The sequence below is a fragment of the Crocodylus porosus genome, unplaced genomic scaffold (assembly GCF_001723895.1).
Source record: "Crocodylus porosus isolate Cpor-Errol unplaced genomic scaffold, CroPor_comp1, whole genome shotgun sequence".
Taxonomy (NCBI): Eukaryota; Metazoa; Chordata; order Crocodylia; family Crocodylidae; genus Crocodylus; species Crocodylus porosus.
Window position 1 is genome coordinate 4191547 of NW_017728925.1, and position 22873 is coordinate 4214419.

The 22873-nt window shown below is 42.9% G+C and overlaps 1 protein-coding gene across 11 annotated transcripts in view; it reads left to right on the plus strand.

The window, feature by feature from the left end:
- Nucleotides 1-22873, plus strand: part of EHMT1 (euchromatic histone lysine methyltransferase 1) — a 154321-nt gene that overhangs the window by 97954 nt on the left and 33494 nt on the right. For all 11 annotated transcript variants that reach the window (XM_019540600.1, XM_019540598.1, XM_019540602.1 and 8 more), the window contains 12 exons: nt 1404-1540; nt 2249-2437; nt 3152-3232; nt 5455-5575; nt 7760-7891; nt 9927-10072; nt 14016-14159; nt 16997-17223; nt 17921-18085; nt 20382-20464; nt 22018-22124; nt 22682-22804. In XM_019540600.1, coding sequence (XP_019396145.1) covers nt 1404-1540; nt 2249-2437; nt 3152-3232; nt 5455-5575; nt 7760-7891; nt 9927-10072; nt 14016-14159; nt 16997-17223; nt 17921-18085; nt 20382-20464; nt 22018-22124; nt 22682-22804 — 1655 coding nt within the window. The remainder of the gene's footprint in view (nt 1-1403; nt 1541-2248; nt 2438-3151; nt 3233-5454; nt 5576-7759; nt 7892-9926; nt 10073-14015; nt 14160-16996; nt 17224-17920; nt 18086-20381; nt 20465-22017; nt 22125-22681; nt 22805-22873) is intronic.

Genomic DNA, 22873 nt, shown 5'->3' on the forward strand with positions numbered 1-22873 from the left:
GAAGCTTCAGAAGGCTTCTGAAACGTAGACAAACCCTCTTGATGGAGCGAGTCACACTGGATCTTAGTACCTGTATCAGGCCAGGACTGGGATTAGAACTGCCTTAGTTTACCTTCTGGGTTCTCACCTTAGGCTGAGCCATAATTATAGTATATATGCTAATGCCATCATAGGTATGTTGGAACATGATTCAGCCATGGTTAATTGGTTTTCTGATGTAACTAGGGCCTAGAAAGATTGTACATTAAACCATCACTGGAAAAAAGTTCTTGGTGGCCTCCTTCGGGCTAGAATTTCTCTGCACGTTTAGTGCTATACTAGAGAAAGTCCCTGTATTTCAGTGGCTTTACTGTATTTACACCAGCATTTGAGAGGTGGGAATCTGGTCCAATGTGCTTACCGATTTACATGTAGGGGCTGGGACTTTCAGAGGAGCAGATGTCTCATTAACTGTTTGTAGGAACTTTTTTCTTTTGAATCACTAGAGTATTTTTGGAAATCTCAGTCTAATATTATTTTAGCAGCTGCCAGTTTGTTATTTACAGGTTTGTAGGCATTACTGTAAGTATAAGTGGGTCTCATTGCACAGGGTTGGAATGAAGTTTCAGTTCCAAGTCCTAAAGTGAGAACCTTAATACCTAAGAGAGCTAGATCCTGTTGTCTTCACAACCCAAATTCTTATCGACTCCTTGGGAAGCTTTGGAGTGAGCAAGGCATTTAGGGCTGGGCCTTTATATTACAAGGATGAGGCTGTTTTGCATCCTGAGGTCAGTTCTGTACCACTGGCCACCAGTGTGTGAATTTTGGATAGACAACTTATGACTCGATCCTGAAGCCCTTACTGAAGTTGCTCCTCTACTCCCACAGACACTGGTATTATGTCTATATAAGGAACAAGATTTCTGAGCCTTTACTGGGAGGATGTCCAGCTTCATTGGTTTTGGGCTGAATGAAGCAGTGGCCAAGAGTAGTTTTTAGATAGAGGAAGATAATTTATACTAGGCACATCTACATGAGATGCTTCATGTACAGTAGACTAATTCTACTGAGCATTAGCATGTCATAGCAAAATCTGTGCTAATGCACAGCAGAATTGGTCATAAAAAGACATATGCCTTTGCTACTGCGTGTTTATGTAGTACCTTATATTAGAGGTACTAAACTTAATGTGTCATGGCAAAGGCACATTAATGCACATGCAGACGTGCCCACTGAGCAGGTGAGTGAAAACTCTTTAAGTGCAACCTGTCTGTAACCTCTGCCTTCTAGAGTCTGTACATTTTGGTAAATACGGTACATACCTTGGGTGCTGAAGACATTAATAGGCAGACATTTGATTTACTTGTTTGCTTGCCTTTTCTTTTCATGCTGAATCTGTTTTTGGGGTTTTTTCCTTTACACAGCTGCTGCAGTATCTCGGAAGAAGAAACGAAGGATGGGAACCTATAGCCTGGTTCCCAAGAAAAAGACCAAAGTGTTAAAACAGAGAACGGTGATTGAGATGTTTAAGAGCATAACTCATTCCTCTGCAGGTGCTAAGGTGAGGGATGAACTAATAAACCCTTTCCAAGCTTCATCTTCCACTTTGTCAGTGGTTTGCCTGAATCTGGGGAATTCTTGAGGGGGAAATGCTTTTTTTTGCCTTAGAGTCTTCAGGAGAGCCATCCCAAGTGTTAGTATTTGAGGAGGCTACAAAGCAAAATGGCAGACTCTCTAAAAGCCAAGAGTGGCATTCACAGCAGCCCAGGAAGTAGAAATTTTGCCTTTGGGTGCCATTAGCTCAACAATGAGCACTTTGGAAATCCTGATTTTTGTTTTGTTCCTTTGGGAGAAACCCTCCCAACAAACTCAGTATTATAAAGTGGATTTGGCTTTTTGATTGAGTATAAAAGTAGATGCTTTCATTGAACTCGTTACTCTTCACTCATGGTTATTACTGGTAAGCACCAGGGCTAACTGGGAGCCCAGTCAGTAATGCTCTGTACTGTCATGTTGAAGCCAGCGTGAGTAATTCTGGCCCCTCATTCTTCAGGCTGGCCAGGTTAGATCATACGTGGCAGTCCTGCAGGCTAAGTTCATTGCAGCATCATAGGCTCTGATGGGAAATACCTTCAGCTGTCTCCAGGAGTAGACTTAAAAGGTGTCCGGCTACAAAGAGGGATAAGGTCATTTGAGGTTAGATTTACTTGTTTGGTAAAATGAGCTGATGCTGCTGCCTTTATGGTTTACTTTTCTGGGTGTGTTTCAGAGTGAAAAGGACCTAAGTGATGGCAGCCCTCATGTGAATGGGGAGAGCATTGAGGTAGACTCTGAAGAGGAAGACTCTGATGAACTGGAAGAAGATGATGAACATGGAGTTGAACAGCCAGCTGCATTTCCCACAGAGGATAACAGGATTTCTAAAGAGGGTGCATCAGATGCCGACAATTCCAGAAAGGTATTTGCATGCCATCAAGTGACAATAAAAGAGCCAGAAGGAAGATTTTTATGTATGGGGATAGGGCAGGGAAAATAGAGATGAATAAAAATGCTTTCAAGAGGGGATGAGCTTTCTTGGGTTTATCACTTTAGATGCCACCTGCTGCTGCTGCTTGCTTACAGTAAGAATGTTGAAATTAGAAGCCTTGTCCTACTGTGGTGTCCTCACTCCAAATAGTGGCCAAAACCAGTTGCTTTGTGGGTCGTCGGTGCAAGCACCCTCTTCCTAACCGTCTTCATTTGTAGGCTTATTTATGCCCTGAAGCATAAGGCTTTCTCTTAAAAGCAATTAAAAAATCCCAAATGAGCCATTAATTCTCTGTAACCCCTCAAAAGTTGCTGGAGCACCATGGACTGTAGGCAAACAGGTGGCGTAGGCATGAAGTAGACCTGGTTTCTCAGTGATTGCTAAGGCTTTGACTCTCACGTGGAGGTAGAAAGGTTTTCTGTATGGCAGACCGTTTGCCCCTCAGTCTGTTCCAGTGGGGATATTCAAGTTAGTGTGTTATTTCTGTCTTTGGGAAGCAAGTTCTGTTTACACTCTGGTTGGAGCATGGAGTAATGCTTGATGTGTTGCAAGGAAATGACCAACACCTTATGAAGTCTGGGAAGGCAGTTTTATTTGAAATACTTGCCATGCCTGATTCTTTTCTTGGGTGAACATTGACTACAGATGGAAGATGGTGAGTCCGAGGAGGATCAAGAGTCTGGAGAATCTGGGGAGGAGGAGGAAGATGGAGATGAGTCTGACTTGGTAAGCCAAGCAGCAAGGTGCACCTTTGCTCTGGTGGCAGTGCATTTCCTTTCACAATCTTCCTGAGAGAGAGAAGCACCATGGTTTCCTGTCTGTTTGACAAACTCATGCTATGAAACAAAACTGAACCACCTACACAGAGACCAGTTTTCCATAGGTGCTTTAACCATAATCTGTGATGAAACTAATTGCCTTCTAATGCTAATTAATGAGCTTTTGTTTGTCTTCTGTTTTCAACAAGGTGTCAAATCCTTTCTGTTTAATTTTAATGTTAGTGGGAGCATTTCCTGCTTCTTCTCAGGTTCTTCAAATACAGAGTCAGCAGGCGTTGAGACTGTAACACTTTTAATAAGCTGAAAGTGAGCCTGCCTTTTCAGGCACAGTTGGAAATGCTCACCAATCCACTGACCCAGCCAGTGTTAAATTCACATTTACTTAGCATTCTACTTCATTGTGCCATGAGAGGCTTGCTATCTCATCACAAGAGAGGTTTATAGATTTAAAAATGATAAGAGATGCAGCCTGGGGAAGCTGAAGTGTTTTTCAGAAGCTGAGGACTCCTGTTTTTTTTCCTGAAAATCAGGCCCTTTTAAGATTTCTCTGGTTGAGGCCCCCAAAAATGAAAGCATCTAAAATCATTAATCACTGATGAAAAAAATATTAGTTTAATTTTTTTCTTACTCTTTCTACATTTGGTTTTCTTGGTTTCATTTGAAGGCAAAACAGATTTGTTTCAAACTGATCTGTGATGACCTGTAGAATTTGGGAGCTGGCTGTCTGAGAGATGGCTGTTCCACCCAAACAGCTATCAGCACAGAAGAAACAGCAGGCACTCTAGAGCTGCAGACAGTTCTTGTATTTGAGCAGCTGGAGCACAGTATTGGCAGCAAAGAGCTTTTGACTCTAGCTGATTCCTGTTATTGGTCAGCTGATGTCTGAATCTGCCCCAGAGAGCAAACGTTCAGTCCCAGGTTTTGCTTGAATGGCTTCAGTGCTATGGTAGAGACTGGCACTAAGTATTTTGGAGAGGATGCTGAGGAAGCTCCTGTTCAAGACTTTTTTAATTAATTTCAGTGAGAATGGGATTGGTCTTCAGTAGACTGTTGATTTAAGTTTGAACATGTCCTTAGACCAGAAATGGCTGAACTTCCTAACCCTGCAAACTAAAATCTGTGACTCTCAGCCATGTCCAGGTCACAAAACTTCTGAGATGTGCAAGTTCCAGAGTCTATGATTTGCATGCTGAACCCACCTTAAAACATAATTTGTTGTTAAATGACTGATTACTAAATCGCCAGCAAGAACAGAAGAAAATGAAAGAAGAACTGTATTTATTTAACTTCCTTGCTCTTCATGAACCACATTTAAACTGCCCAGGAATCTCATGCAGTTTGTTATCCCTGGCCACCCTGATTTAGATTAGGGATTACACCCTGGCCACCCCTGACTTAGATTAAGGTTTTCAAGGCTACCAAAAAGATCTGGAAACCCCGCTCTTGGTGGTAATGGTAGCTTTGAAAACCTAGTGTGGAGTTTGGTGGATACACACATTTTGTGCATAAAATAAATCATTCTGGATTTTGTAGATGTCACTGAAGAGACTGGCCTCCCAGAGTGCCAGATGCTCTGGCTGTAATGAATGTGATTAGGCTGTGTGCACTGCCAATACTTTGCATCTTCTTCAAGGGCTGGCCTGATATTGTGGAATGAAGTCCCCTGAGAACTGTCACAGAGCTCACCACCTTCTACTCCAAGTGCAAGGCATTATTCTTTGACCTTGCTTTCTCTAAAATAATTATATAGCAACATACTTATTTGTAAAAAAGAAAAGCAACAAGCCCCAGTAAAAACATGACACTCTACTGCAGATGTTTATCCTGCTGGGGAGAGGACGAGCAAATAGACACGTGACTGATTTTAGTCGCATTATTCTTGACTCTGCCAGAAGGATCTCAGAGACTGTGTTGTGGGTGTGGCATAAGAACCTATGTAAAATAGAAAGTGAAGCCTGTGCTGTGGAAATGACAGGAAATGGGCCCACGTGTCTTTCTTTTACTAAGCTGTGGAGACTTCTTTGCATGAATTTTGGTTTCAAGCCCTGAGTCTTGGGTATAAAGGCTCCTTCACACGACTGTGGTAGAGGGCTTTAAATGGCGTCAAATGACTGTCGGGCCACTGATACCAACATGGTTTGTGCACAAACGGCCTTTCTGGTTATTCAGAGCTCCGAGTCCAGTCTCAAGAAGAAGCTGCTAAAGAGAAAAGGAAAGACGGACAGTCCATGGCTGAAACCCACCCGGAAAAGGAGGAGGAGGAATAAAAAGAAACAGGCCAGTGCGTTAGGTAATCAATTTAATTTTTCTGATATCTATCCATAACCGATAATGATAGAGTCAGTTTAATCATTGTCTCTGTTCCCATTGTCTTGAACACTTGTGAAGGGAAGGGAACATGTTGAGGTAGAAGTTGTCTTTCATGAAAAGCCATTGCAAGTTAAAGGTTGTTCCTTTATCTGTGAACTTGCCATGGTAATGTGCACTGGCATTGCCATCTATTACTTGCCACTGAAGAGGGTCCGTTTAGGACCAGGTTATGCTGGACTTTTAGCCAGCTTCAGAAGGTTTATTCCTACTGTGTTTTACGTATTGTTCCATTTTCAGTGTAGATAGAACATTAACTTTACCATACGCTACCCACAAAGCTTGGAACTGTTCTGAGATTTTTGGAATCTTTTGGGGGCCAAATTGGACCATGGTGAGACTGGGTTTCTTGACATGGCTGCTTTTGTGGATAGACCTTTAAAGTCAGCCTTCTGAGCCTCAGAACCCTGATGGTTGTCTGGAAACACTTGAGATAATTTCTTCCTTTTCAAAGGAGCCATTAGATTTTTCCATAGGCAATATGGCAGACCTGGGAATAGCCCGTAGTCTTGTTCTTCCTCCATCACAGAGAAACAGGCAATTGCGTGGGCTTTGGGTAGAAGAAGATGGGATCAGGTTGGCTGTTGCTCCTTCTTTGAAAGCCTCCCACCAGCATTTGTAGAACTGTTCTTTTAAATGCCTTCCCAATCCACAAGAGGAGGAACCTAGTCATATTGTTGAGAAGAGGGTGGCTCCTCTCTAATAAAAAAAAGAACCCCAACCCCCATGAACTCCTACTACTTGTGGGGTGAAGGGCAAGGAGACTTGGCTTGCTTTCAGAAGGAAAATGGAGATGCTTTGTTGTTTCTGACTAAATGCTAATCTGGGGGTGTGGGACTTGTGGGTTGTCCGTGCCTGTTCTTGAGTGATCCTTGTCATTTAGAAACATTGCAGTTTTGGAGTAGTGTCCTCTTGATACTTCCACAGAGAGGGCAGAATTCAGGGTATCTTCATGGCTTGACCTAAACTTTGCAACATATTAAAGAGCATAGCCTGTCCTGCAGAGTAGAGAGATTTTGAGGGGAGCATGGAAGTGATCAGATTACTCCCCTGCAGGAGGACTAGTAATGACAGTAAAAGATGGTGACAGTTTCCCATAGTGGAGCCTCTCAGTTAGCCAAGCTATTAAAAGTTCACACTTCTTGTTAATCAGTCAGATTTTCCCAATGGGTTTAGGTCTTTTTTCTGCAAACAGACTGAATTTATCAGCCCATTTGTAACTGTCCCAACACTAGTGATCGCATCAGTCCATGGGTTGATTGCTGGTGTGTTAGATCCCGGTATTTCTGGTGTTTGGATGACTGAAGCTTTACTTACGGGCAGAGAGCTAATATTTCATTTCAGACCCAGATAGCTTTTCAGGCCAGCAAATACAGAGACTGCTGTAAAAAAACAAAACAAAACAAACAAAAAACCAAAAAACCAACAAATGTGTTTGCTAGGTATCTGGGCAAACAAAAGGCTGTTGACACTAACCTTAGTGGGAGGAGCATGCAAAGGAGGAGTATAAAGATGGATAAATCTGTAGAGTCAGAATGAACTAAAAGATTCGCAGACATTCCTTCCATCTCTTCAAAAGCAGTCTTGCTCATTTAAAGGCAGGACCTAGCTTCTGACACTTCCCCACCCCCCATTAACTTGAATGTCGTCTGTCCCATTCCCTTCCACAGTGCTTTTATTGCATGTTATTGGTTAGCATGCACTGCCTGGCTGGAGTGTACCTAGGGCCTTTCACAGCAGGTTGGAGACGGAGAACGTGGAGTAAGACAGGGCAAGCTAGGTTTCCATCCCTTTCTCATGCCATTTATGCTCCTGCTGCTGATGCAGTACAGCAGCAGACAGATGTGCGTTTGAAAGGCAGGACTTATTTGTGTCTCATATTCTTTTTTGTTACCTAAGTGGAAAATCTGGCTGATCAGAGCAGGAAATAGGAGATAAGAGATCAATTGCACCCTATGTGTCCAGATGTTACATTTTCATTGTTCTTTGTGCATCTGTATTTATAGACTCTCTCCTAGGAGCCTGCATAGTGCCTGCTTGTGATAAATGTGGCCTTTACATACACACAATTTTTTTGCTATGTAAATATATGTATATTTTAATTTAGGTGCTGAAGCGTATAAACCACCTTTGGGAGGCAGAGAGGGAGCTGGGCAGGAGAATAGTATGGAATACATGGAAGTGTCTCTTGATTCTTTGGATCTCCGAGTAAAGGGAATTCTATCTTCACAATCGGAAGGTGAGTGTCAGCTTTCTAAATATGGCCATGTACCATTTTGGTTCTTTGTTTCCTTGGTCTTATCCTCTGTATTAAGATGATGCCCCCTGGTGGCTACTAATAAGAGAATTTGAAGCTGCTTCAACTCATAATGTAGCAGATCACACAGCACAGGGGCATAGGTAATGGCACTGTTGTCCTCACGGGACTAATAGGGTGCACTTTGGGGTTCATGGGAGGGAACCCCATTTACATTTGGCTCCTGTATTTTGGTTAATGTTAAACTTGCAAGGCACCTGGCTTAGGATGCAGTTTTCTATTCAGTGTTTTTTGGCTAGGTATTTTTTTTCCTTCCTAGATCTTCCTGGCAGTCTACCCAATTGTACAGAATTTTTTTCTCCTTTAGCTAGCTCTTATTTAACCAAAAACAAATAAGAAAAAAAAAGACATGGGATTTTACTGTTGTAGACCCAACACTGTAGAATGACACTGTTGCATGATGCAGTGCTTTGGTTTGTTTCTGTAAGTACTTCCTCAGAAGCATAGGTTCTTTTTTCACAGAATGGCAGAGCCCCTCGGGAGTCAGGGCCACTGGTGGGCAGGAGATGCGTATAAGAGGATACAAGTACAGGGCCATCTCCTTGTTGGTTCCAGAGAGACTTTCGTTAATAAGAAGGCTGCTGTTCCCAGTGCTGAATTTGTCTTGGGTCCAGTGCTTCATTGTGAACTTGACTCTCCCCCACACTGTGCTTTCACTTTCAAAGTTTGTCTTCATTTTTTGATAATGTTGCCACACAAAATTGGTAGGAGTATCCACCACTAAGGGATAGGCAATTTTTTTTCTTGTCCCCTGCCCCCCCTCTTTTCTCTACATGCTGGTGATATGCCATAGAAACAACAGCTTGGAAAGAGAAAAAAAGCTTTTTTATTTATTTTTTTTTACTTTGTGCTCCTAGAAAGAACTCATTTTGTTACAGCCTTTGTAGATTTACCCATAAGCCTGCAAGGGCCTTCATTCCACTTATATAATTTGAACTATAACATCCCATCTTTGGGTCACTCTTACAGCTCGTTGGTTATGGCGAATATAAACTTTATCTTTGAATTGTGGTATTGCTTGAAACTGAAAGCCTATCGTTTACAAGGTGAAAATGTGTTGTTTTTAACTCATCCTGCATTATCCACAGAGAAGAACATTAACTTCACATTGACAGCCATAGGGGAATCTCTACCAGAAACTGATTGATCTATATTGATGTTTTAAATTTTGCAAACAATGGCCAGAACCAAATTACTTCCCTTTTGAAGCCTTTAACGACAGTAGCACAGTTGCACCTCATTGAAACCTAAACCCTTACTGGTCTTGGCTTTGAGAAGCAAACTAGGTTTGAATGCTCCAAGTGTGAATATATAGGAGCTTTAGAAAATGTATATGAGTTTCTGGAACTCAAAAACTTGTAAGGAAAGCTGTTCAGATTGAATGAAAAACATTTTCACTTTCGTAGTAAAATCAAATTATGCCAAGGAATATTTTTTCAACCGTGTAATAATTTTCATTGCAAGCCTCTTTTTGAAGAGATGTTTTCTTCACCCATGTTGCTATAAAAATGCTTCAGACTTTGGACTGCAGTTGTTATCCTCCAAATTCTGGGATATTTAGGGTAGCATATGGTGGTCAGGATTCCTGGGTCTATTCTCAGCCTCTGATACAACCACGTTGTATAACCCTGGGCAATACGCCCATGCGGGATAAGATAAGATTTTTTTTCTGTTTGAATGAAAGATTTTCAGTGGCAATAAATGTAGACCAATGCTGAGCTCCTTTGAAAAAGCTCACCCTAAATTCTTTGGCTTCCCCTGTCTGTCAGACAGGGATAAGTCCAATGATCTACCTTTATTTCAAGGTATAATAAGTGCTGGTAAAGCATTTGAAAACCTTGCATGCAAAGTGCCACGGAAGGACAGAGCTATCATTAACAGTTTGTGTCCTTTCCATCCACACAGACATTGCCAGAATGTAACTACAGTGCTGATCAATTTGTCTTTTGTGCTCTAGGTCTTTCTAATGGCCCTGAAGCAATGGAAGTGGATGGTCTGCAGGAAGTGCCTCTCTGTAGCTGTCGAATGGAAACACCCAAAAGCCGAGAGATTACCACACTAGCCAACAATCAATGCATGGCAACTGAGAGTGTGGACAATGAGGTAGGAGCCCTTCTTAAAGACCTTGCTCCTCTGGATGGGTACCCCACTGTGTTTCCTAGGTTGACAACTCTTCCTTCTCTTTTTGGGGGAGAGAAGATTTATAACTGCAACCTGGCTTATAGCAGATTTTTGCTCTTGACTTTGACTGCAGGAATCTGGGAAGGTCTGTAGTAAACTTGTAAGCACACCAGTTCTCAGTCCAGTGGTATTTTCCATAGACAGGAACACAGACTGGTCCAGGCAGGGAGGGGCTGGAAGTGATGACCACAGAGAAAGCTGCCCAGCTCCTTAATACAAAGGTATTAGGCAGACAGACTGGTTGTCAGTTGTTTGATAACCATCTGCCTTTCTTCTCCGCTCCTTCGTTGTGCCTTAAGTTCTCCAGACAGGTGGCTCAGCTGCAGGAGTATGCATCCCAGCTGCACAGAGGTACAACTGGACTCTTTCTTTTTAGAGCATTTAATTTCTTGGTGATGGAGGGATGAAGAGGGAACAGAGAGAGGGGAAAAAAAGAAAGAAAAAATGCAAATGTAGTGAAAGAGTTAAAAATGGAAGAGGGGTAAACTAGAGGTAAGAGAAAAAAAGACAGAGGGAGAGGAAAATGGTGAAGTAGATTAGGATAGCAGAAGGAAGTACAGTTCAGGAATTCTCTCTTGGGTCTCACAGAGGCTCCACCATGGGAAGTGTACTCCATCCGTCCGCTGCTTTGTGTGAGCAGCACGTCATCTCCATTTTCTCAGCTGAGAGCTCCACTTTTCCTTATCCATTGCATGCCATATTTAAGGAAGAGATAAACTACTACACACCAGGCCACTTCAGCCCTAGGGAGTGGCACTTATTTGGAGAGTGAATGAAAGAAGCCTGGCAGGTGGTTTTATGCACTTCTTATAGGCTGTGCTGCTGAGTTGGCTTGTTAAAACGAATATGTTTGGAGCCACGTGGAATAAAATATTATGGCATGTATCAAATTGGGAGAATCCAAGCAAAGGGAACATTGGAGCTAGTTTCCCTTGATTATCTGAGCATTGACACAGTCCTTTCCACAGCCAGTTCCTGAGAGATTCTTTTTTGAAACTGTGCTTGCTGCTTATCAGTTTTTTCTTGTACAAGTCCCCACTACATTAAGTTTCTGCTACAAGGCTTCTACCATTGCTGAATCCCTGTGCTGCCTCCAGGTTCATCTGACAGAAAATTGCTGCACTTAGGACTTTCAGTTCACTACAGCTGGGCTAGCTGGGTTCTAATGGCTGCCAGTAGCCTGGAAGTAAGTGGCAGATTGATTTCCTCCTGGGGCTTGGAAGGTACCACTTAAGGCAAGAAAACAACTCTGTTCAGTCTCTTTTATGCCAGAGGGCACTCATTTCTTTCAAGCTTCAGTTGGGCTGCAATCACTGTTGTATAGGTTTGTAGCTCTGTAGTTCAGGGATGCTCAGTCTGGTCCATGGGCTAAATCTGGCCCACAGCCATGACATCCGGTCTGCATAAATCCCTGCAGGTTGGAACAAATTGGCAGCTGGGGAGTAGGGGAAGCTCCATGCAGTTGGATCCACTGCCCAGGCCACTGCAGCATAGCAGGATTAGGGCTGGGCCAACTGCTTACATGTCCAGATCAGGCCACAGTGCTCCGCACCCCCTCCACACATCGGGATAGGGGCTGTTTGACTCTTGTGCTCCAACCTCAGGTATCCAGATTAGGTCTGGGCTGCTGCCCTCCCCCTCAGCATCCAGATTGGAGCTGCTCTGTCCAGCCTCCCCACCCTTCCTGAGCATCTGGATCAAGGCCGAGCTGTTCCCCCATGGTGCGTCTGAATTGGGATTGGTCCTGCCTCCAGTCAGTGTATCTGGATCAAAGCCAAGCCACTCCCCCCCCACTCTCCCTGTTGGGGATCAGGACGGCTGCTCTCTCCCCCCACATGCCTGTGGATGGATCAGGGTTGAGCTGCACATCTCCCTCCCATCCCGCCATCCACTCACCCAGTCCTGTGGTTAGATGGAGCCCCCTCGCCAGCCCCATGTGTTTGAGCCTACCAGCCGGATGCAGCCTGTAGCTAGACCTGACACTGCCCATCCAGCCCATGGGGTGAAGAGGTTGGGCCCTACTGCTCTAGTTCTTTGGGTTCTGGAAAGGACTGAGAGAAGGAAGCAAAGGGAGTGGAAAGAAGAATAATTAATGGCCTTTCACAGACTATCTCCACTTCACTGGCTTGCATGTGGGTGTGCCCCACAGAAAATAAATTCCTGAAGGAGAACTTTCTTAGAGCCTTGATGAGCAAAGGGCTGGAATCCTATTGTTCAGGGTCCCTAAATGATGAGATGAGTATGCTAACAAAATCCTGTTCTGCTAACAAAATCTTTTTCTGTTGAATAGTTTTGTAGGAGTTCTCTTTCCCCATAAAAATTAGAAGGGAAAAATGATGACTGACTTTATGTTAAGATTTCGTTTTAAAAAGGATTAATAAGTAGTTAGGAGATATTAAAAACATGTTGCAGATGTGACTAGCCAGTATTATGGATGGCTATCATATCACTGGATGGTGTTACAAGTAACCTGTTACGTTATTTATTTATTAGCAGTTTAGATACCATTAATTTATTAGCTCTTTAAAAGTGGACTGTAAATGGAACCTTAATATTAAGTGTAATCAAAATAACCCAGGAACTCCTTAACACAGACAGGCCAACCAGTTACATGCGTGATCAAATCTGTTGCATTTATAAGTGTAATTTTTACTTAACGGCCAGTCCTGCAGAGCTGCTGTGGGATCTGACCATGGTAATCTAGTCTGTTTCTAGCCTACACATCCTCACCAGAAATATACTGTGCAGTCAGATTTTGGGTGACATTCTAGTTTCTGATTCTTTGGGTCATATGTGGTCCAAAGAAACAACAGCCTTCTCCCATAGCTATATTGACCATGAAGGACAAATAGAATTAAAAACAATGCAGCCAAAATTTTTATTACAAAAGAAAGTGCATCTTATCTGGGATGCACACAGAAAGCAAATCTGTTCAGTGAAAGGGTGCCATTTTTGTTAGTGGCTCTTACAGCCAGAGCAGCAGTATAGGCTGTCAGATCCGTGATCTTCAGATGTTTTGGGTTTTATAGGGAGTATTTTTTTCAGTTTTTTTACGCGAGTGAGGAGGGAGGATTTAATAAGGGCCTGGGAGTTTTGGAAAGCAGAATAATGTTACCAGGTTGAGAATGCGAAGGGAGAAACACTTGCTTGTCCAGCAAAGCAAAGCAGTGTGGGAGGGGAAAGGTGAATCTGAATTATAGATAATTATGACAGTTGGTCAACAGTTGGAGGTGGTGGGAAGGAACCTAAGAATTCATTTAACCCTAACCAGTAGGTTAACTGCTGCTAGAAAGTCATATTTTCTTTAAAGAACTCAGCACCTAGTCTCTGTCCAGTGTACTAAGTGCTTGTAAGAATTCAGCCGTGCGTTTGCATGGCTTGTCAAGGTCCACTGCTGGAACAAGTGCAAACCGTAACAAAAGTGGCAATCCAGTGCAATTATTGTCCCTTCATCTTGCTACAATTTATTTACTTTCAAATGGTAATAAGCAATAGCACACAAGGTCTTGTCTCAGTCAGTGGCACCCTCTGTTCCTGGCAAAATAAGAGTGTGTGCATTGACTCAAACCCAGGGGACTGCCCAGGCGGCTGTTGCTGGATGCTTGCATGTTTCCAGTTACAAAATGGCCTGACGAGGAATGAATTACTCTGGTACGCATGTATGTTAGTAAACAATGCGTCTCTTCCTGGGAGAGCAGCTTTCCTGGCTTCCTACTGCACAGCTAATGCTATCTGGCATGCATCTGAATTGCTGTTAAAAGGCCAGGTCTCATCAAGGCAATGTGCAAAATCTTCCTCAGCACAAGCAAGAGGGGGTGTTTTGGTCTCTAGTAATTGCATTTCCTTTCATTTCCTCCCATGCCAGCTGGGCCGATGCACGAACAGCGTGGTGAAATATGAGCTGATGCGTCCGTCCAACAAAGTCCAGCTCTTGGTGCTGTGTGAGGACCACAGAGGGAGAATGGTGAAACACCAGTGCTGCCCTGGCTGTGGATATTTCTGCACTGCAGTAAGTCCCTTATATTAATCTGGGGATCGGGTCTCTGTTGTGGTAACCAAATAGGCTGCAGGTGGCTGATAGTGTGGTTATCCAGCTGACTTCCAGGGCCTTGCTACACATTTAAATTCATGTTGGATAGAAACCAGCTGTAGAGTCGTTACACATTTTCAAGCACTAACTTTGGAGCTGGTTGGCTCTTTTTATAGCTGGAAAATCATTTTTATCCTGTGCTAATTACTCTGTAGGTGTGGCTGGTCTAAATTTATTGCGTGATTCACCTGTTCAGTGCGTGATTCACCTATCCATTGTGCGATAAGTACTTTGCACTTATGGCTGGGTGTGTGGTTGCTCTACATTTATTGCATGATTTGCCAGTTAACTGTGTGATAAGCATTTGCACTTACAGCCAGTCATGTGGCTGGTCTATGTTTATTGTGCAGTTCACCAGTGAATTGTGCAATATGTGTAATGTGTAGCAAGGGTCTCAGTAATCAGGTTCATCTCTTTCCTCCCTCTCACTGTTGGACAGTGCTGCTTGTAAACAGCTATAAGCTGTTTGCAGCAATAATTCTTAACTAGGGTGCTGTGAGATCTTTTTAAGAGTGTCATGCAATATTAGCACTGTTAGGTGTATGAACATGTATAGATGACTTGCAAGATGAGTGCAAAGATTTCAAATAGGAATCCATAGTGTCAAAAACATTCTGACCTGTTGTGGTCTTTCTGAATTCTCAGCAATAAAAGAACTGCTCTGTTATCTTTCCATAGTCAAAAAAAAATTAGGGAAAGCTAGGAGATGGCATTTTCTGAGGGGCACCTTAAGTCAAAAAGGTTGAAAACTACCCCATTTACAGAGACAAGAAGGGAGCATATCCTTGACCTTCACAGATGACAAAGAGTGTTGTTGACTGATCCTTGACAGCTTGCCCAGAATAGAGGCTTTGTCTTGAAATTTCCAGAGGAGTGTTGGTTTTCCCCTGTTCTCATATACTGATCCCCAGCAGGGGCCCTTCACAATATACTTTACTGAGTCAGTGAGTATTTATGAATTGTTGAACCCTATGCGCAGTGTTTTCTTTAGACTGATTTATAGAGCGAACTTGTAAGTGAGGTGGTTGCAGCGAGACACAGGGAGATTGCCACTGAGGCTTTATGTAGCCTTGGTCCAGTCACTTAACTTGTCTGTACTCTAATTTGCCTATTTATAAAGTTGTCATAACAGCATTTACCTGCATCACAGGGTGACTTGGAGGCTTAATTGACTAATGTTTCCAATGTCCTTTAAGATCACTTGGTGAAAGATGCTATATAAGTCCAAAGCATTCTTATAATTGCAGTAAGTGGAACCATCATGAGTTTCATGCTGAGTTAAAGATCATTTAAAAGATAAAAATTCTTGGAACTCTTAAAGGCAGACTTCAAAGGCAAAACATAGATAATTATGATTCTTGGAAGGAAGATCCATTCAGCTGAACTGCCCTGCCCTTTGTTGTTCTTCTCGCAGAGTGGCACATCCTGGTTCACAGATGCAACCCATAGGTGCTTCTTCATATTGTGCCATCACCAATAAGCATAGGCATCCAGAGGGCTTCAGGTAATACTGATGTTACAGAACAATGAATTCTGGGCTCGCTCCAGTTAATCAGGAAACACTGGAAAATGTTTTAAGCCAGGGTTGTCAAACTCATCTGGCCCACTGGCTGCAGGCCAGACCATGACTGACTGCTTGGGCAGCACTTGTGGCACTGGTTCCAGACCATGTACCTCAAGCAGCACATGATGGCTTCCTGTGTACGTCAGGGCTGGTACAGGGTATGTACTGCATGCCGTGCCTCACCATACTGGCCCTTCATGCTGGTTTTGGCAAAACCTGATCTGGACTGGCCTCAAAGCTAACACTTAGCTGGTGCAGGGCACTACATGTAGTATGTCCATGCTGGACCCCTGTGCTGTGCGCAAGGTGTGCAGCACCAGGTTGAGCCTTTATATGGCATGGAGCACTTGAGGCTGGTGCTGGCACGTGGGGTTGGTGCAGCAACCCATGGGCTGGATCTGATGTCATCACGGGCCAGATACAGCCAATGGGCTCTGTTTGACACCCCTGTTTTAGAGGGAGCAAACATTTTAAGAAAGGTAACTTGATTCCATGTTGAATGAGTCTGGCAGCTTGGTTAGTGGAGTGGTACATTGTACAGATCTAGGGGCTTGTCTAAATACAAAAGCTGAACTCATTTTAACTAAATTGTATTAGACCCTAGTGAAGTTTTATCAGTGTAACCAGCTTGCATGGAGACCCTTAAGTCTGCACTAAACAAGCCAACCAGCATACTAGGTTGTATTAATAGAAGTGTCACTTGCAAATCAAGGAAAGTAATTCTGCTCTCTTCAGCACTGCTGAGGCTCCCCACCTGAAATACTGTGTCCAGTCTTGGGCCCCACACTTTCAGAAATATGTGGATAGATTGGGGAGTCCAACAGAGAGCGACAAAAAATTATTAGAGGCCTGGGAAACATGATTTACAAGGAAAGGCTGAAAGGACTAGGGTTATTTAATCAGGGAAGAGAAGACTGAGGGGAGATCTAATAACAGTTATCAAATACCTGAAGGGTGGTTGTAAAGGTGATGGAGATTAGACTTTTCTCAGTGACCTCAAGGTACAGCAAAAGAAATTTAGGTTGGAGATTAAGAGCATCTTTCTGAGTATGGCAGTGGTTAAGCACTGGAAGTTCTCAGCTCTCCAGCCTTGGAAATTTTCAAGTGTAAGATGAAGCACAGTAAACAGAAGGGTGAAGTTCACTGTTGTGCTTGACCAAATGTGGAAATTTCCTCTCTGTGACTTCGCCAGGGCACTTTCATGGAATGTCAGCCTGAAAGCAGCATCTCCCACCGTTTCCATAAGAACTGTGCCTCCCAGGTCAACGACATGAGCTATTGCCCACACTGTGGGGAAGATGCCTCAAAGGCAAAGGAGGTGACGATAGCTAAAGCAGACACAACTTCCACAGTATCTCTGACCTATGAGCAGCAAAAACCAGCAGCTCTGGAGGGAAGGGCAGACACTACAACAGGAAGGTGAGTCGCTGTTCATGGGAGGCCTGGTACCCTGCCATGTTTTATATCTGCAACCTTGCACTCTAAATAGTTTGCTAGGACAGGCCAAGCCACACCAACAAATAGAAACTCGGGCCACAGCGGTGAGATACTAAACTTTCACTTCTGTAAACCTGGCTTCTCGTGTCATGAGTGAAATGCATCTGATGTCAGTCCAGTTCCCATTCTGATTTGCCTGCAACATAAAATTTCCGCATAATTCAGCCTACCTTGCAACATGTTCAAGCAGGGTCCACTTTAGCAGGGAGGGATTGAAGTGGAGTGGCAGATGTGAGAGTGGCGGCAGTTGGGCCTAGAGTAAGAGTGGGTGATTGCGTGTCAGGATTGAGGTTGGCAGTTGTGGTCACAAGACGTGGAAGCTTTCACAGGCCCTGCCCACAACACACTTGATTAACCAACCAGAAGTTGTGCATCAGGAAAATCAAAGCCCGTGCAGGGAAAATCAAACTGTTATCTGTGGTGGAAGATCCTCCATATTGAACAGAATTCAGGAGAGAGCCTAAATCTCGACATCAGAATTCAAGAGCAGGTTATTTCTCAAATTCAAGGCCATTTTGTATTTAAAATCCTTTTTCTTGCCTCATTTGGCATACGTTGCACATATTCTTGTCTGTTTTTAATGGCTATGTTTGTTTGTTTCCTTTTTTTTTCACTTTAGTGGCACTGGAATGCGGTTGTCAGAGGAAGACAAGCCAGAGAGTTCAGCTGCTGAGGGGTTTGACATGGCTGGGTCTTCTGTTTTTGTGAAGCCTGCCACTGGCCTGACCCAGGGACCAGTTAAAGAAACCTTGGAAAGCGCCTTGATTGCCCTGGATTCAGAAAAGTAAGAACTGGTCTTGAATTCTTTTAAGTGGCATCTGGTTTTGTTGAACTGGAGCAAAGCAAGATTTAGTGTACCTGAATCTGAGGTCCACTTGAACATATGGTGTGTTTCTACTTAGGATGGTCATTCTGCAGGCACTGAGGAGTATGGATTTTTCCAAACAGTTTCCACTCTTAACCTTTTTACTGATTGATTTGCTAGTGGGGAGTAGTTTGTCCTTCTCACCACTAAGGTTGAACTGTCCAGGTGTTCTCATTCAAATTATTAGCACCCCAGAGGTTCTTAGTCAAGCATCAGTGCCTCAGATTTAGCCCCCTAAGAGAAGGTGTCCCTCTTTTGGCTTTATTTAGAATTACCTAATCCCATTTGCCTCACTACCAGGCTGGGTTCATTGTTTCAAATTGAGAAATTGAAAATTTCCAAATATGTATTTTTACACAAGTATGTCACAACTGATTTTGGCTGACTGTGTACCCACAGCATTCCGCTCTTTGCAACGATCTCACAACATTTTTTCCATTAACAAAAGAAAAAACCAGACAACTAGAAATCAAGACTTTTTCAGTTTGCTGTACAAAGCTGCATCTTCACATGGGAACTTGAGGTTTTTGCTGGAAGATGGTCCAGTTTTCAAGGGGAACCCACACAACACAATGTTTGTGCTTTCTGATGAAATCTCAACAGACGTCAAAGTTTCTAACACCATAAATAAACGTTCTGCTTGAATGTGTCATGCACATGTACACGCATTATCACTTTTCAGTGTTGAGTTTTCCCATTACAGGGCTGTTGTAGTTTAATGCTCCTGAGTAAGAAAGCTAACTTTCCATGTAAAACGGAATTTTGCCATCTTCCTCTATAAACATGTGGCTGTGTTTTGATTTGAGGGATTGTAGAAGCTAAGGGAGGATGACACTTTTTACAGCTACTGTTTTCCATGATTAAATTGAGACATATTCATATATTTTTTTAAAAAAGGTACCAGACCAGAACAGTGCCCAATACCTGTTGTTCCCACTGATGTATATGAGGGGAAGGTTTTCAAGATGTGAATTACTTTTGTAGGCTTGTTCCTCCTATTCCCAAAATAAAATATACCTTAATGCATCAAGAAAGAAAGATATTACCAATTAGCTTCAATGCCTGGATTGTACAGTCAGATTAACAGGAAGTCAGGATGATTCATCTCTGCTGTTTTTGCTGGATGAGGGGGACATTCCATTATGCTAGATATTATAAGAAAACATGTCAAAGAGATGCTCTGCCCTGGTGAGCTTAATAATCTAAGCAAGCACAACACATCCAGGTGTAGTTGTAAAACATGATCTCCTGGTGACTTCCCAGTTAGAGATTACTGACTTGAGTGGCCAGATTTTTTTTTCATTAGCCCTGCTGAGCCAGCGCAGCTGTGGGAGAATGAGCTGGATTTTGTTTCTCTTGTGTTTCACCAACATCATTGTTTGCTAAAAGTCCAAATTGTTTATACGTATGTCATACCAAGGAAGGCCACAGATCTTCCCAGGTACCCTTTGAAGAGCTATGGGGATGCACACATGCAGCAGAGTGCAGGATTTGGCCTGAAGAACCTTCCATTACTGGTTAAAGATCCATAAGTTAGAAAGAACTCAGCTTTTGGATTCTGGCTTGTTTGCAGAGCTGCCAAGTGGGAGACACTAAACATCTTTTTAACCTGTAGAATAGTGAAGAAAACATAAGCATGGAGCCCCAACCTGTTTTAAAGCCACTTTATAGAGTAGAGCTGGTTTCTTTTGCATGTTTCCAGCAAGGGTGAGCCCTAAAGACAAGAGCGTATTATATCTAGCTGCTTTGAGGGTCTGCCTTCAAGCAATTGTCTAAATACCTGTCTGCCAAAGGGGCCTCTAGTGCTATCCAGGAGGACTCTGAGCACCTCCAAAACATGTTAAGTAATTCAGGTTAGCAAGCATGGCAAAGGTCTGTTCAGAAACTGAAGCCCATGGAATGTTCTCACTGAAGGAAATGCTAACGAAGCCTGAAGGTGCTTAAACTGGTGGCCACTGCCTCTAATTTGCGTGTGTGCACACACGTGTGTGCGTGCACTTGGGAATACTGTTGTCCCAAAGGTGAATGGAAGCTGTTAGTTCAACAATGTCCTTCAGGGAAAGCAAATTCACTTTGGATGGTCCTGGACAGTCCAGAAATACGTATGAATAGTCACCAAGAAAATGGCTTTTGGTAATGGCAGCGAGGAAGGGATGCATAGGGTGCTGAGAACTCTTTAATGACGACTAATAATCCCCTTTTTCCATCACAACAGACCCAAGAAGTTACGATTCCACCCAAAGCAGCTGTACTTCTCTGCCAGGCAAGGGGAGCTCCAGAAGGTCCTGCTTATGTTAGGTAAGTGGATCTTTCCCAGAATGGTACTAGTTTGGCTGTCCTCCCAGCTCCCGCTATTCTGTTGCCAAAGTCCAGACTTGCATTTGAACTGAGCATGGTTTTATACAGAGTCCCACTCCTATGCCCGCAGATATCCTCTGTGTCATTTTCTAGTCTGGCAAAATTTGCCTATCCACATGTTGAGTATTCACATAAGGTGCTGACAGATGCGGGGGGAAGGGGGAAGCGCTTTACCGGAAGCAGCAGTGTGTTACTTCGACTTGGCTCTGCAGTGTCTTTATAGATCGGGTGCTTCGGTGGGGCTTTTTGGCACTTTTAGCTAAAACTGATTCAATCAACTGTTAGATAAAAGAGCCAAAAAATCCCCACTAAAGCACCCGATCTATACAGACATTGGGAAAGCCAGATGCAACTAACATGCTGTCTCTTGTGGACATGCACTTGGCTCAGCGTGGGAATGTGCCGAGTTTAAATAAAGGATCAGCTTGTTTTTTTTCCCATGTCTGCAAGCAGCCATGCTGTACAGAGGGTATTTAATTAGGATGGTAAGTGGGTTTGCAAAAAGAGGGAGCTCTTCTGAGCATGAAGTGTTAGTACGTGGGGAGCTCAGTAATATGCAACCAGAGGATATTTTTGAGCTACTGATGTTGCTTTTATCACTGATCACATGAGAAGGTTTGCTCTTTTATATTTTTTTCTTTTCAGGGATGTTGTCAACAATTTTTCCTACAAATCTTGTTCTTTCCTCTCCAGTACTGTGTAATATGTTCTTGCTAGTATTTGAGGCTTTTCATTGACTAAACATTTTTGTCTTTCTGGCAAGTATTAACTTCATTGTCTGCATCTTCAACACCACTAAAATTTGCTGCACAAGTATTTATTTAACTGCAGCTTCATCGTATATAACATGTTATTCTGTCTAGACATCTTTGCCTGGGCGCCATCCTCATCTGTCAGTTTCCTCACAGCTGTGAGAACCCTTGGCCAGATCTCAGGTGATGGTAGTTGAAGTAGCTCCATTAACTTCAGTGCAGCCCTCTTTTTGCAGAAACAGACAGAGGACCAGTGATCCAAAAATTATTTGCTGATAGAATGAGATGGTGATGTGGAGTTTCTCCTTCCTCTTTCCAGCTTCTATATTGCATTAATAGAAGCCACAATTAAATTTAAATAATTTTCCTTTTCACTTTTGCATGTCAACAATTGCCTTTGCAGCTGTCAGGATGTGGGGAAAGTGAGTGGTGTAATTTTTAAAAAAAATCTGAAGAAAGGCATTCACAAAACCATTTCTCATTTAAAAGTTAGTTCATACCATGTTTGAGAAGACCCCCATCCTTGAAATAGCCACTTGTAATACCCTTGTGATTTGTAACAATGTGGACTTTTGAGTTAAGAACTTTGTAGCAAGTGTAATAAATAAGTTAAAGGAAATTTAGATGCTGCCTCTAAAATATTCAGTTATGTCCCCGTAAGTTTCTTTTAGTGATGGTTTTGTAGTATGCTGTCAGAAATCTTTGTATTCCAACTGGACCAAGTCCCTCTCTGTTTTTCAGTGGATGGAATTGACCCCAACTTTAAGATGGAGCATCAGAATAAAAGAACCCCTCTCCATGCAGCCGCGGAGTCTGGGCATGTAGACATCTGCCACATGCTGATTCAGGTTCATCTCCTTTCATGTTCCCCAAACCAAGAAGTTTCTTTCTGTGCCTTGTTCTCCTTTCTTCGAAAAACAAATTCCCAAATGTTTTTCAGTTTTGAACTCTCCTAACAACTTCTTAAAAATCAGGATTTCAGTTTCTTTTGCATTGCAGATGTCCTGCAGATGAAAGGCTTAGTCTGTTTTTGTGCTATTGTGTCTGAACTAACGAGTCCAAGAACAAAGTTTATCTTTCTGGAATAATAAGGATAGAGAGTCTTTTCTCTCTTAAATTATACAGACGATGTCCAAAAAGCAGCTGTGAATGCTACAGCAGCACAAAATATGTGACTGTCAAGCACCACATGTGCTTAACAGTTCCTTTGTGAACATGGAAGAGAGTAGCTAATGAGACGCTGAAGAAGAGATCAGTTTTGACCCCTCCTTTACCCAATTCATCTTTATGCAAATTAATGTTCTTTCTGTGGATGACCTGCTTGTAAATCTATATTTCCTTCCACTTCCTATACTGAACGCTAATGACAATAATTGTTTTTCTATTTGGCTTGGCCACTTAACAGGCTGGTGCTAACATAGACACCTGTTCAGAAGATCAGAGAACCCCACTGATGGAAGCAGCAGAAAATAACCATCTGGAGACTGTGAAATACCTTATCAAGGCTGGAGCACTGGTAGATCCTAAGGTAGTGAGCAGTCCTTATTTGGTTCTCCTTGAGAAGCCTTAGTGAGCCTCCCTTTCCTTTGTTGATGGG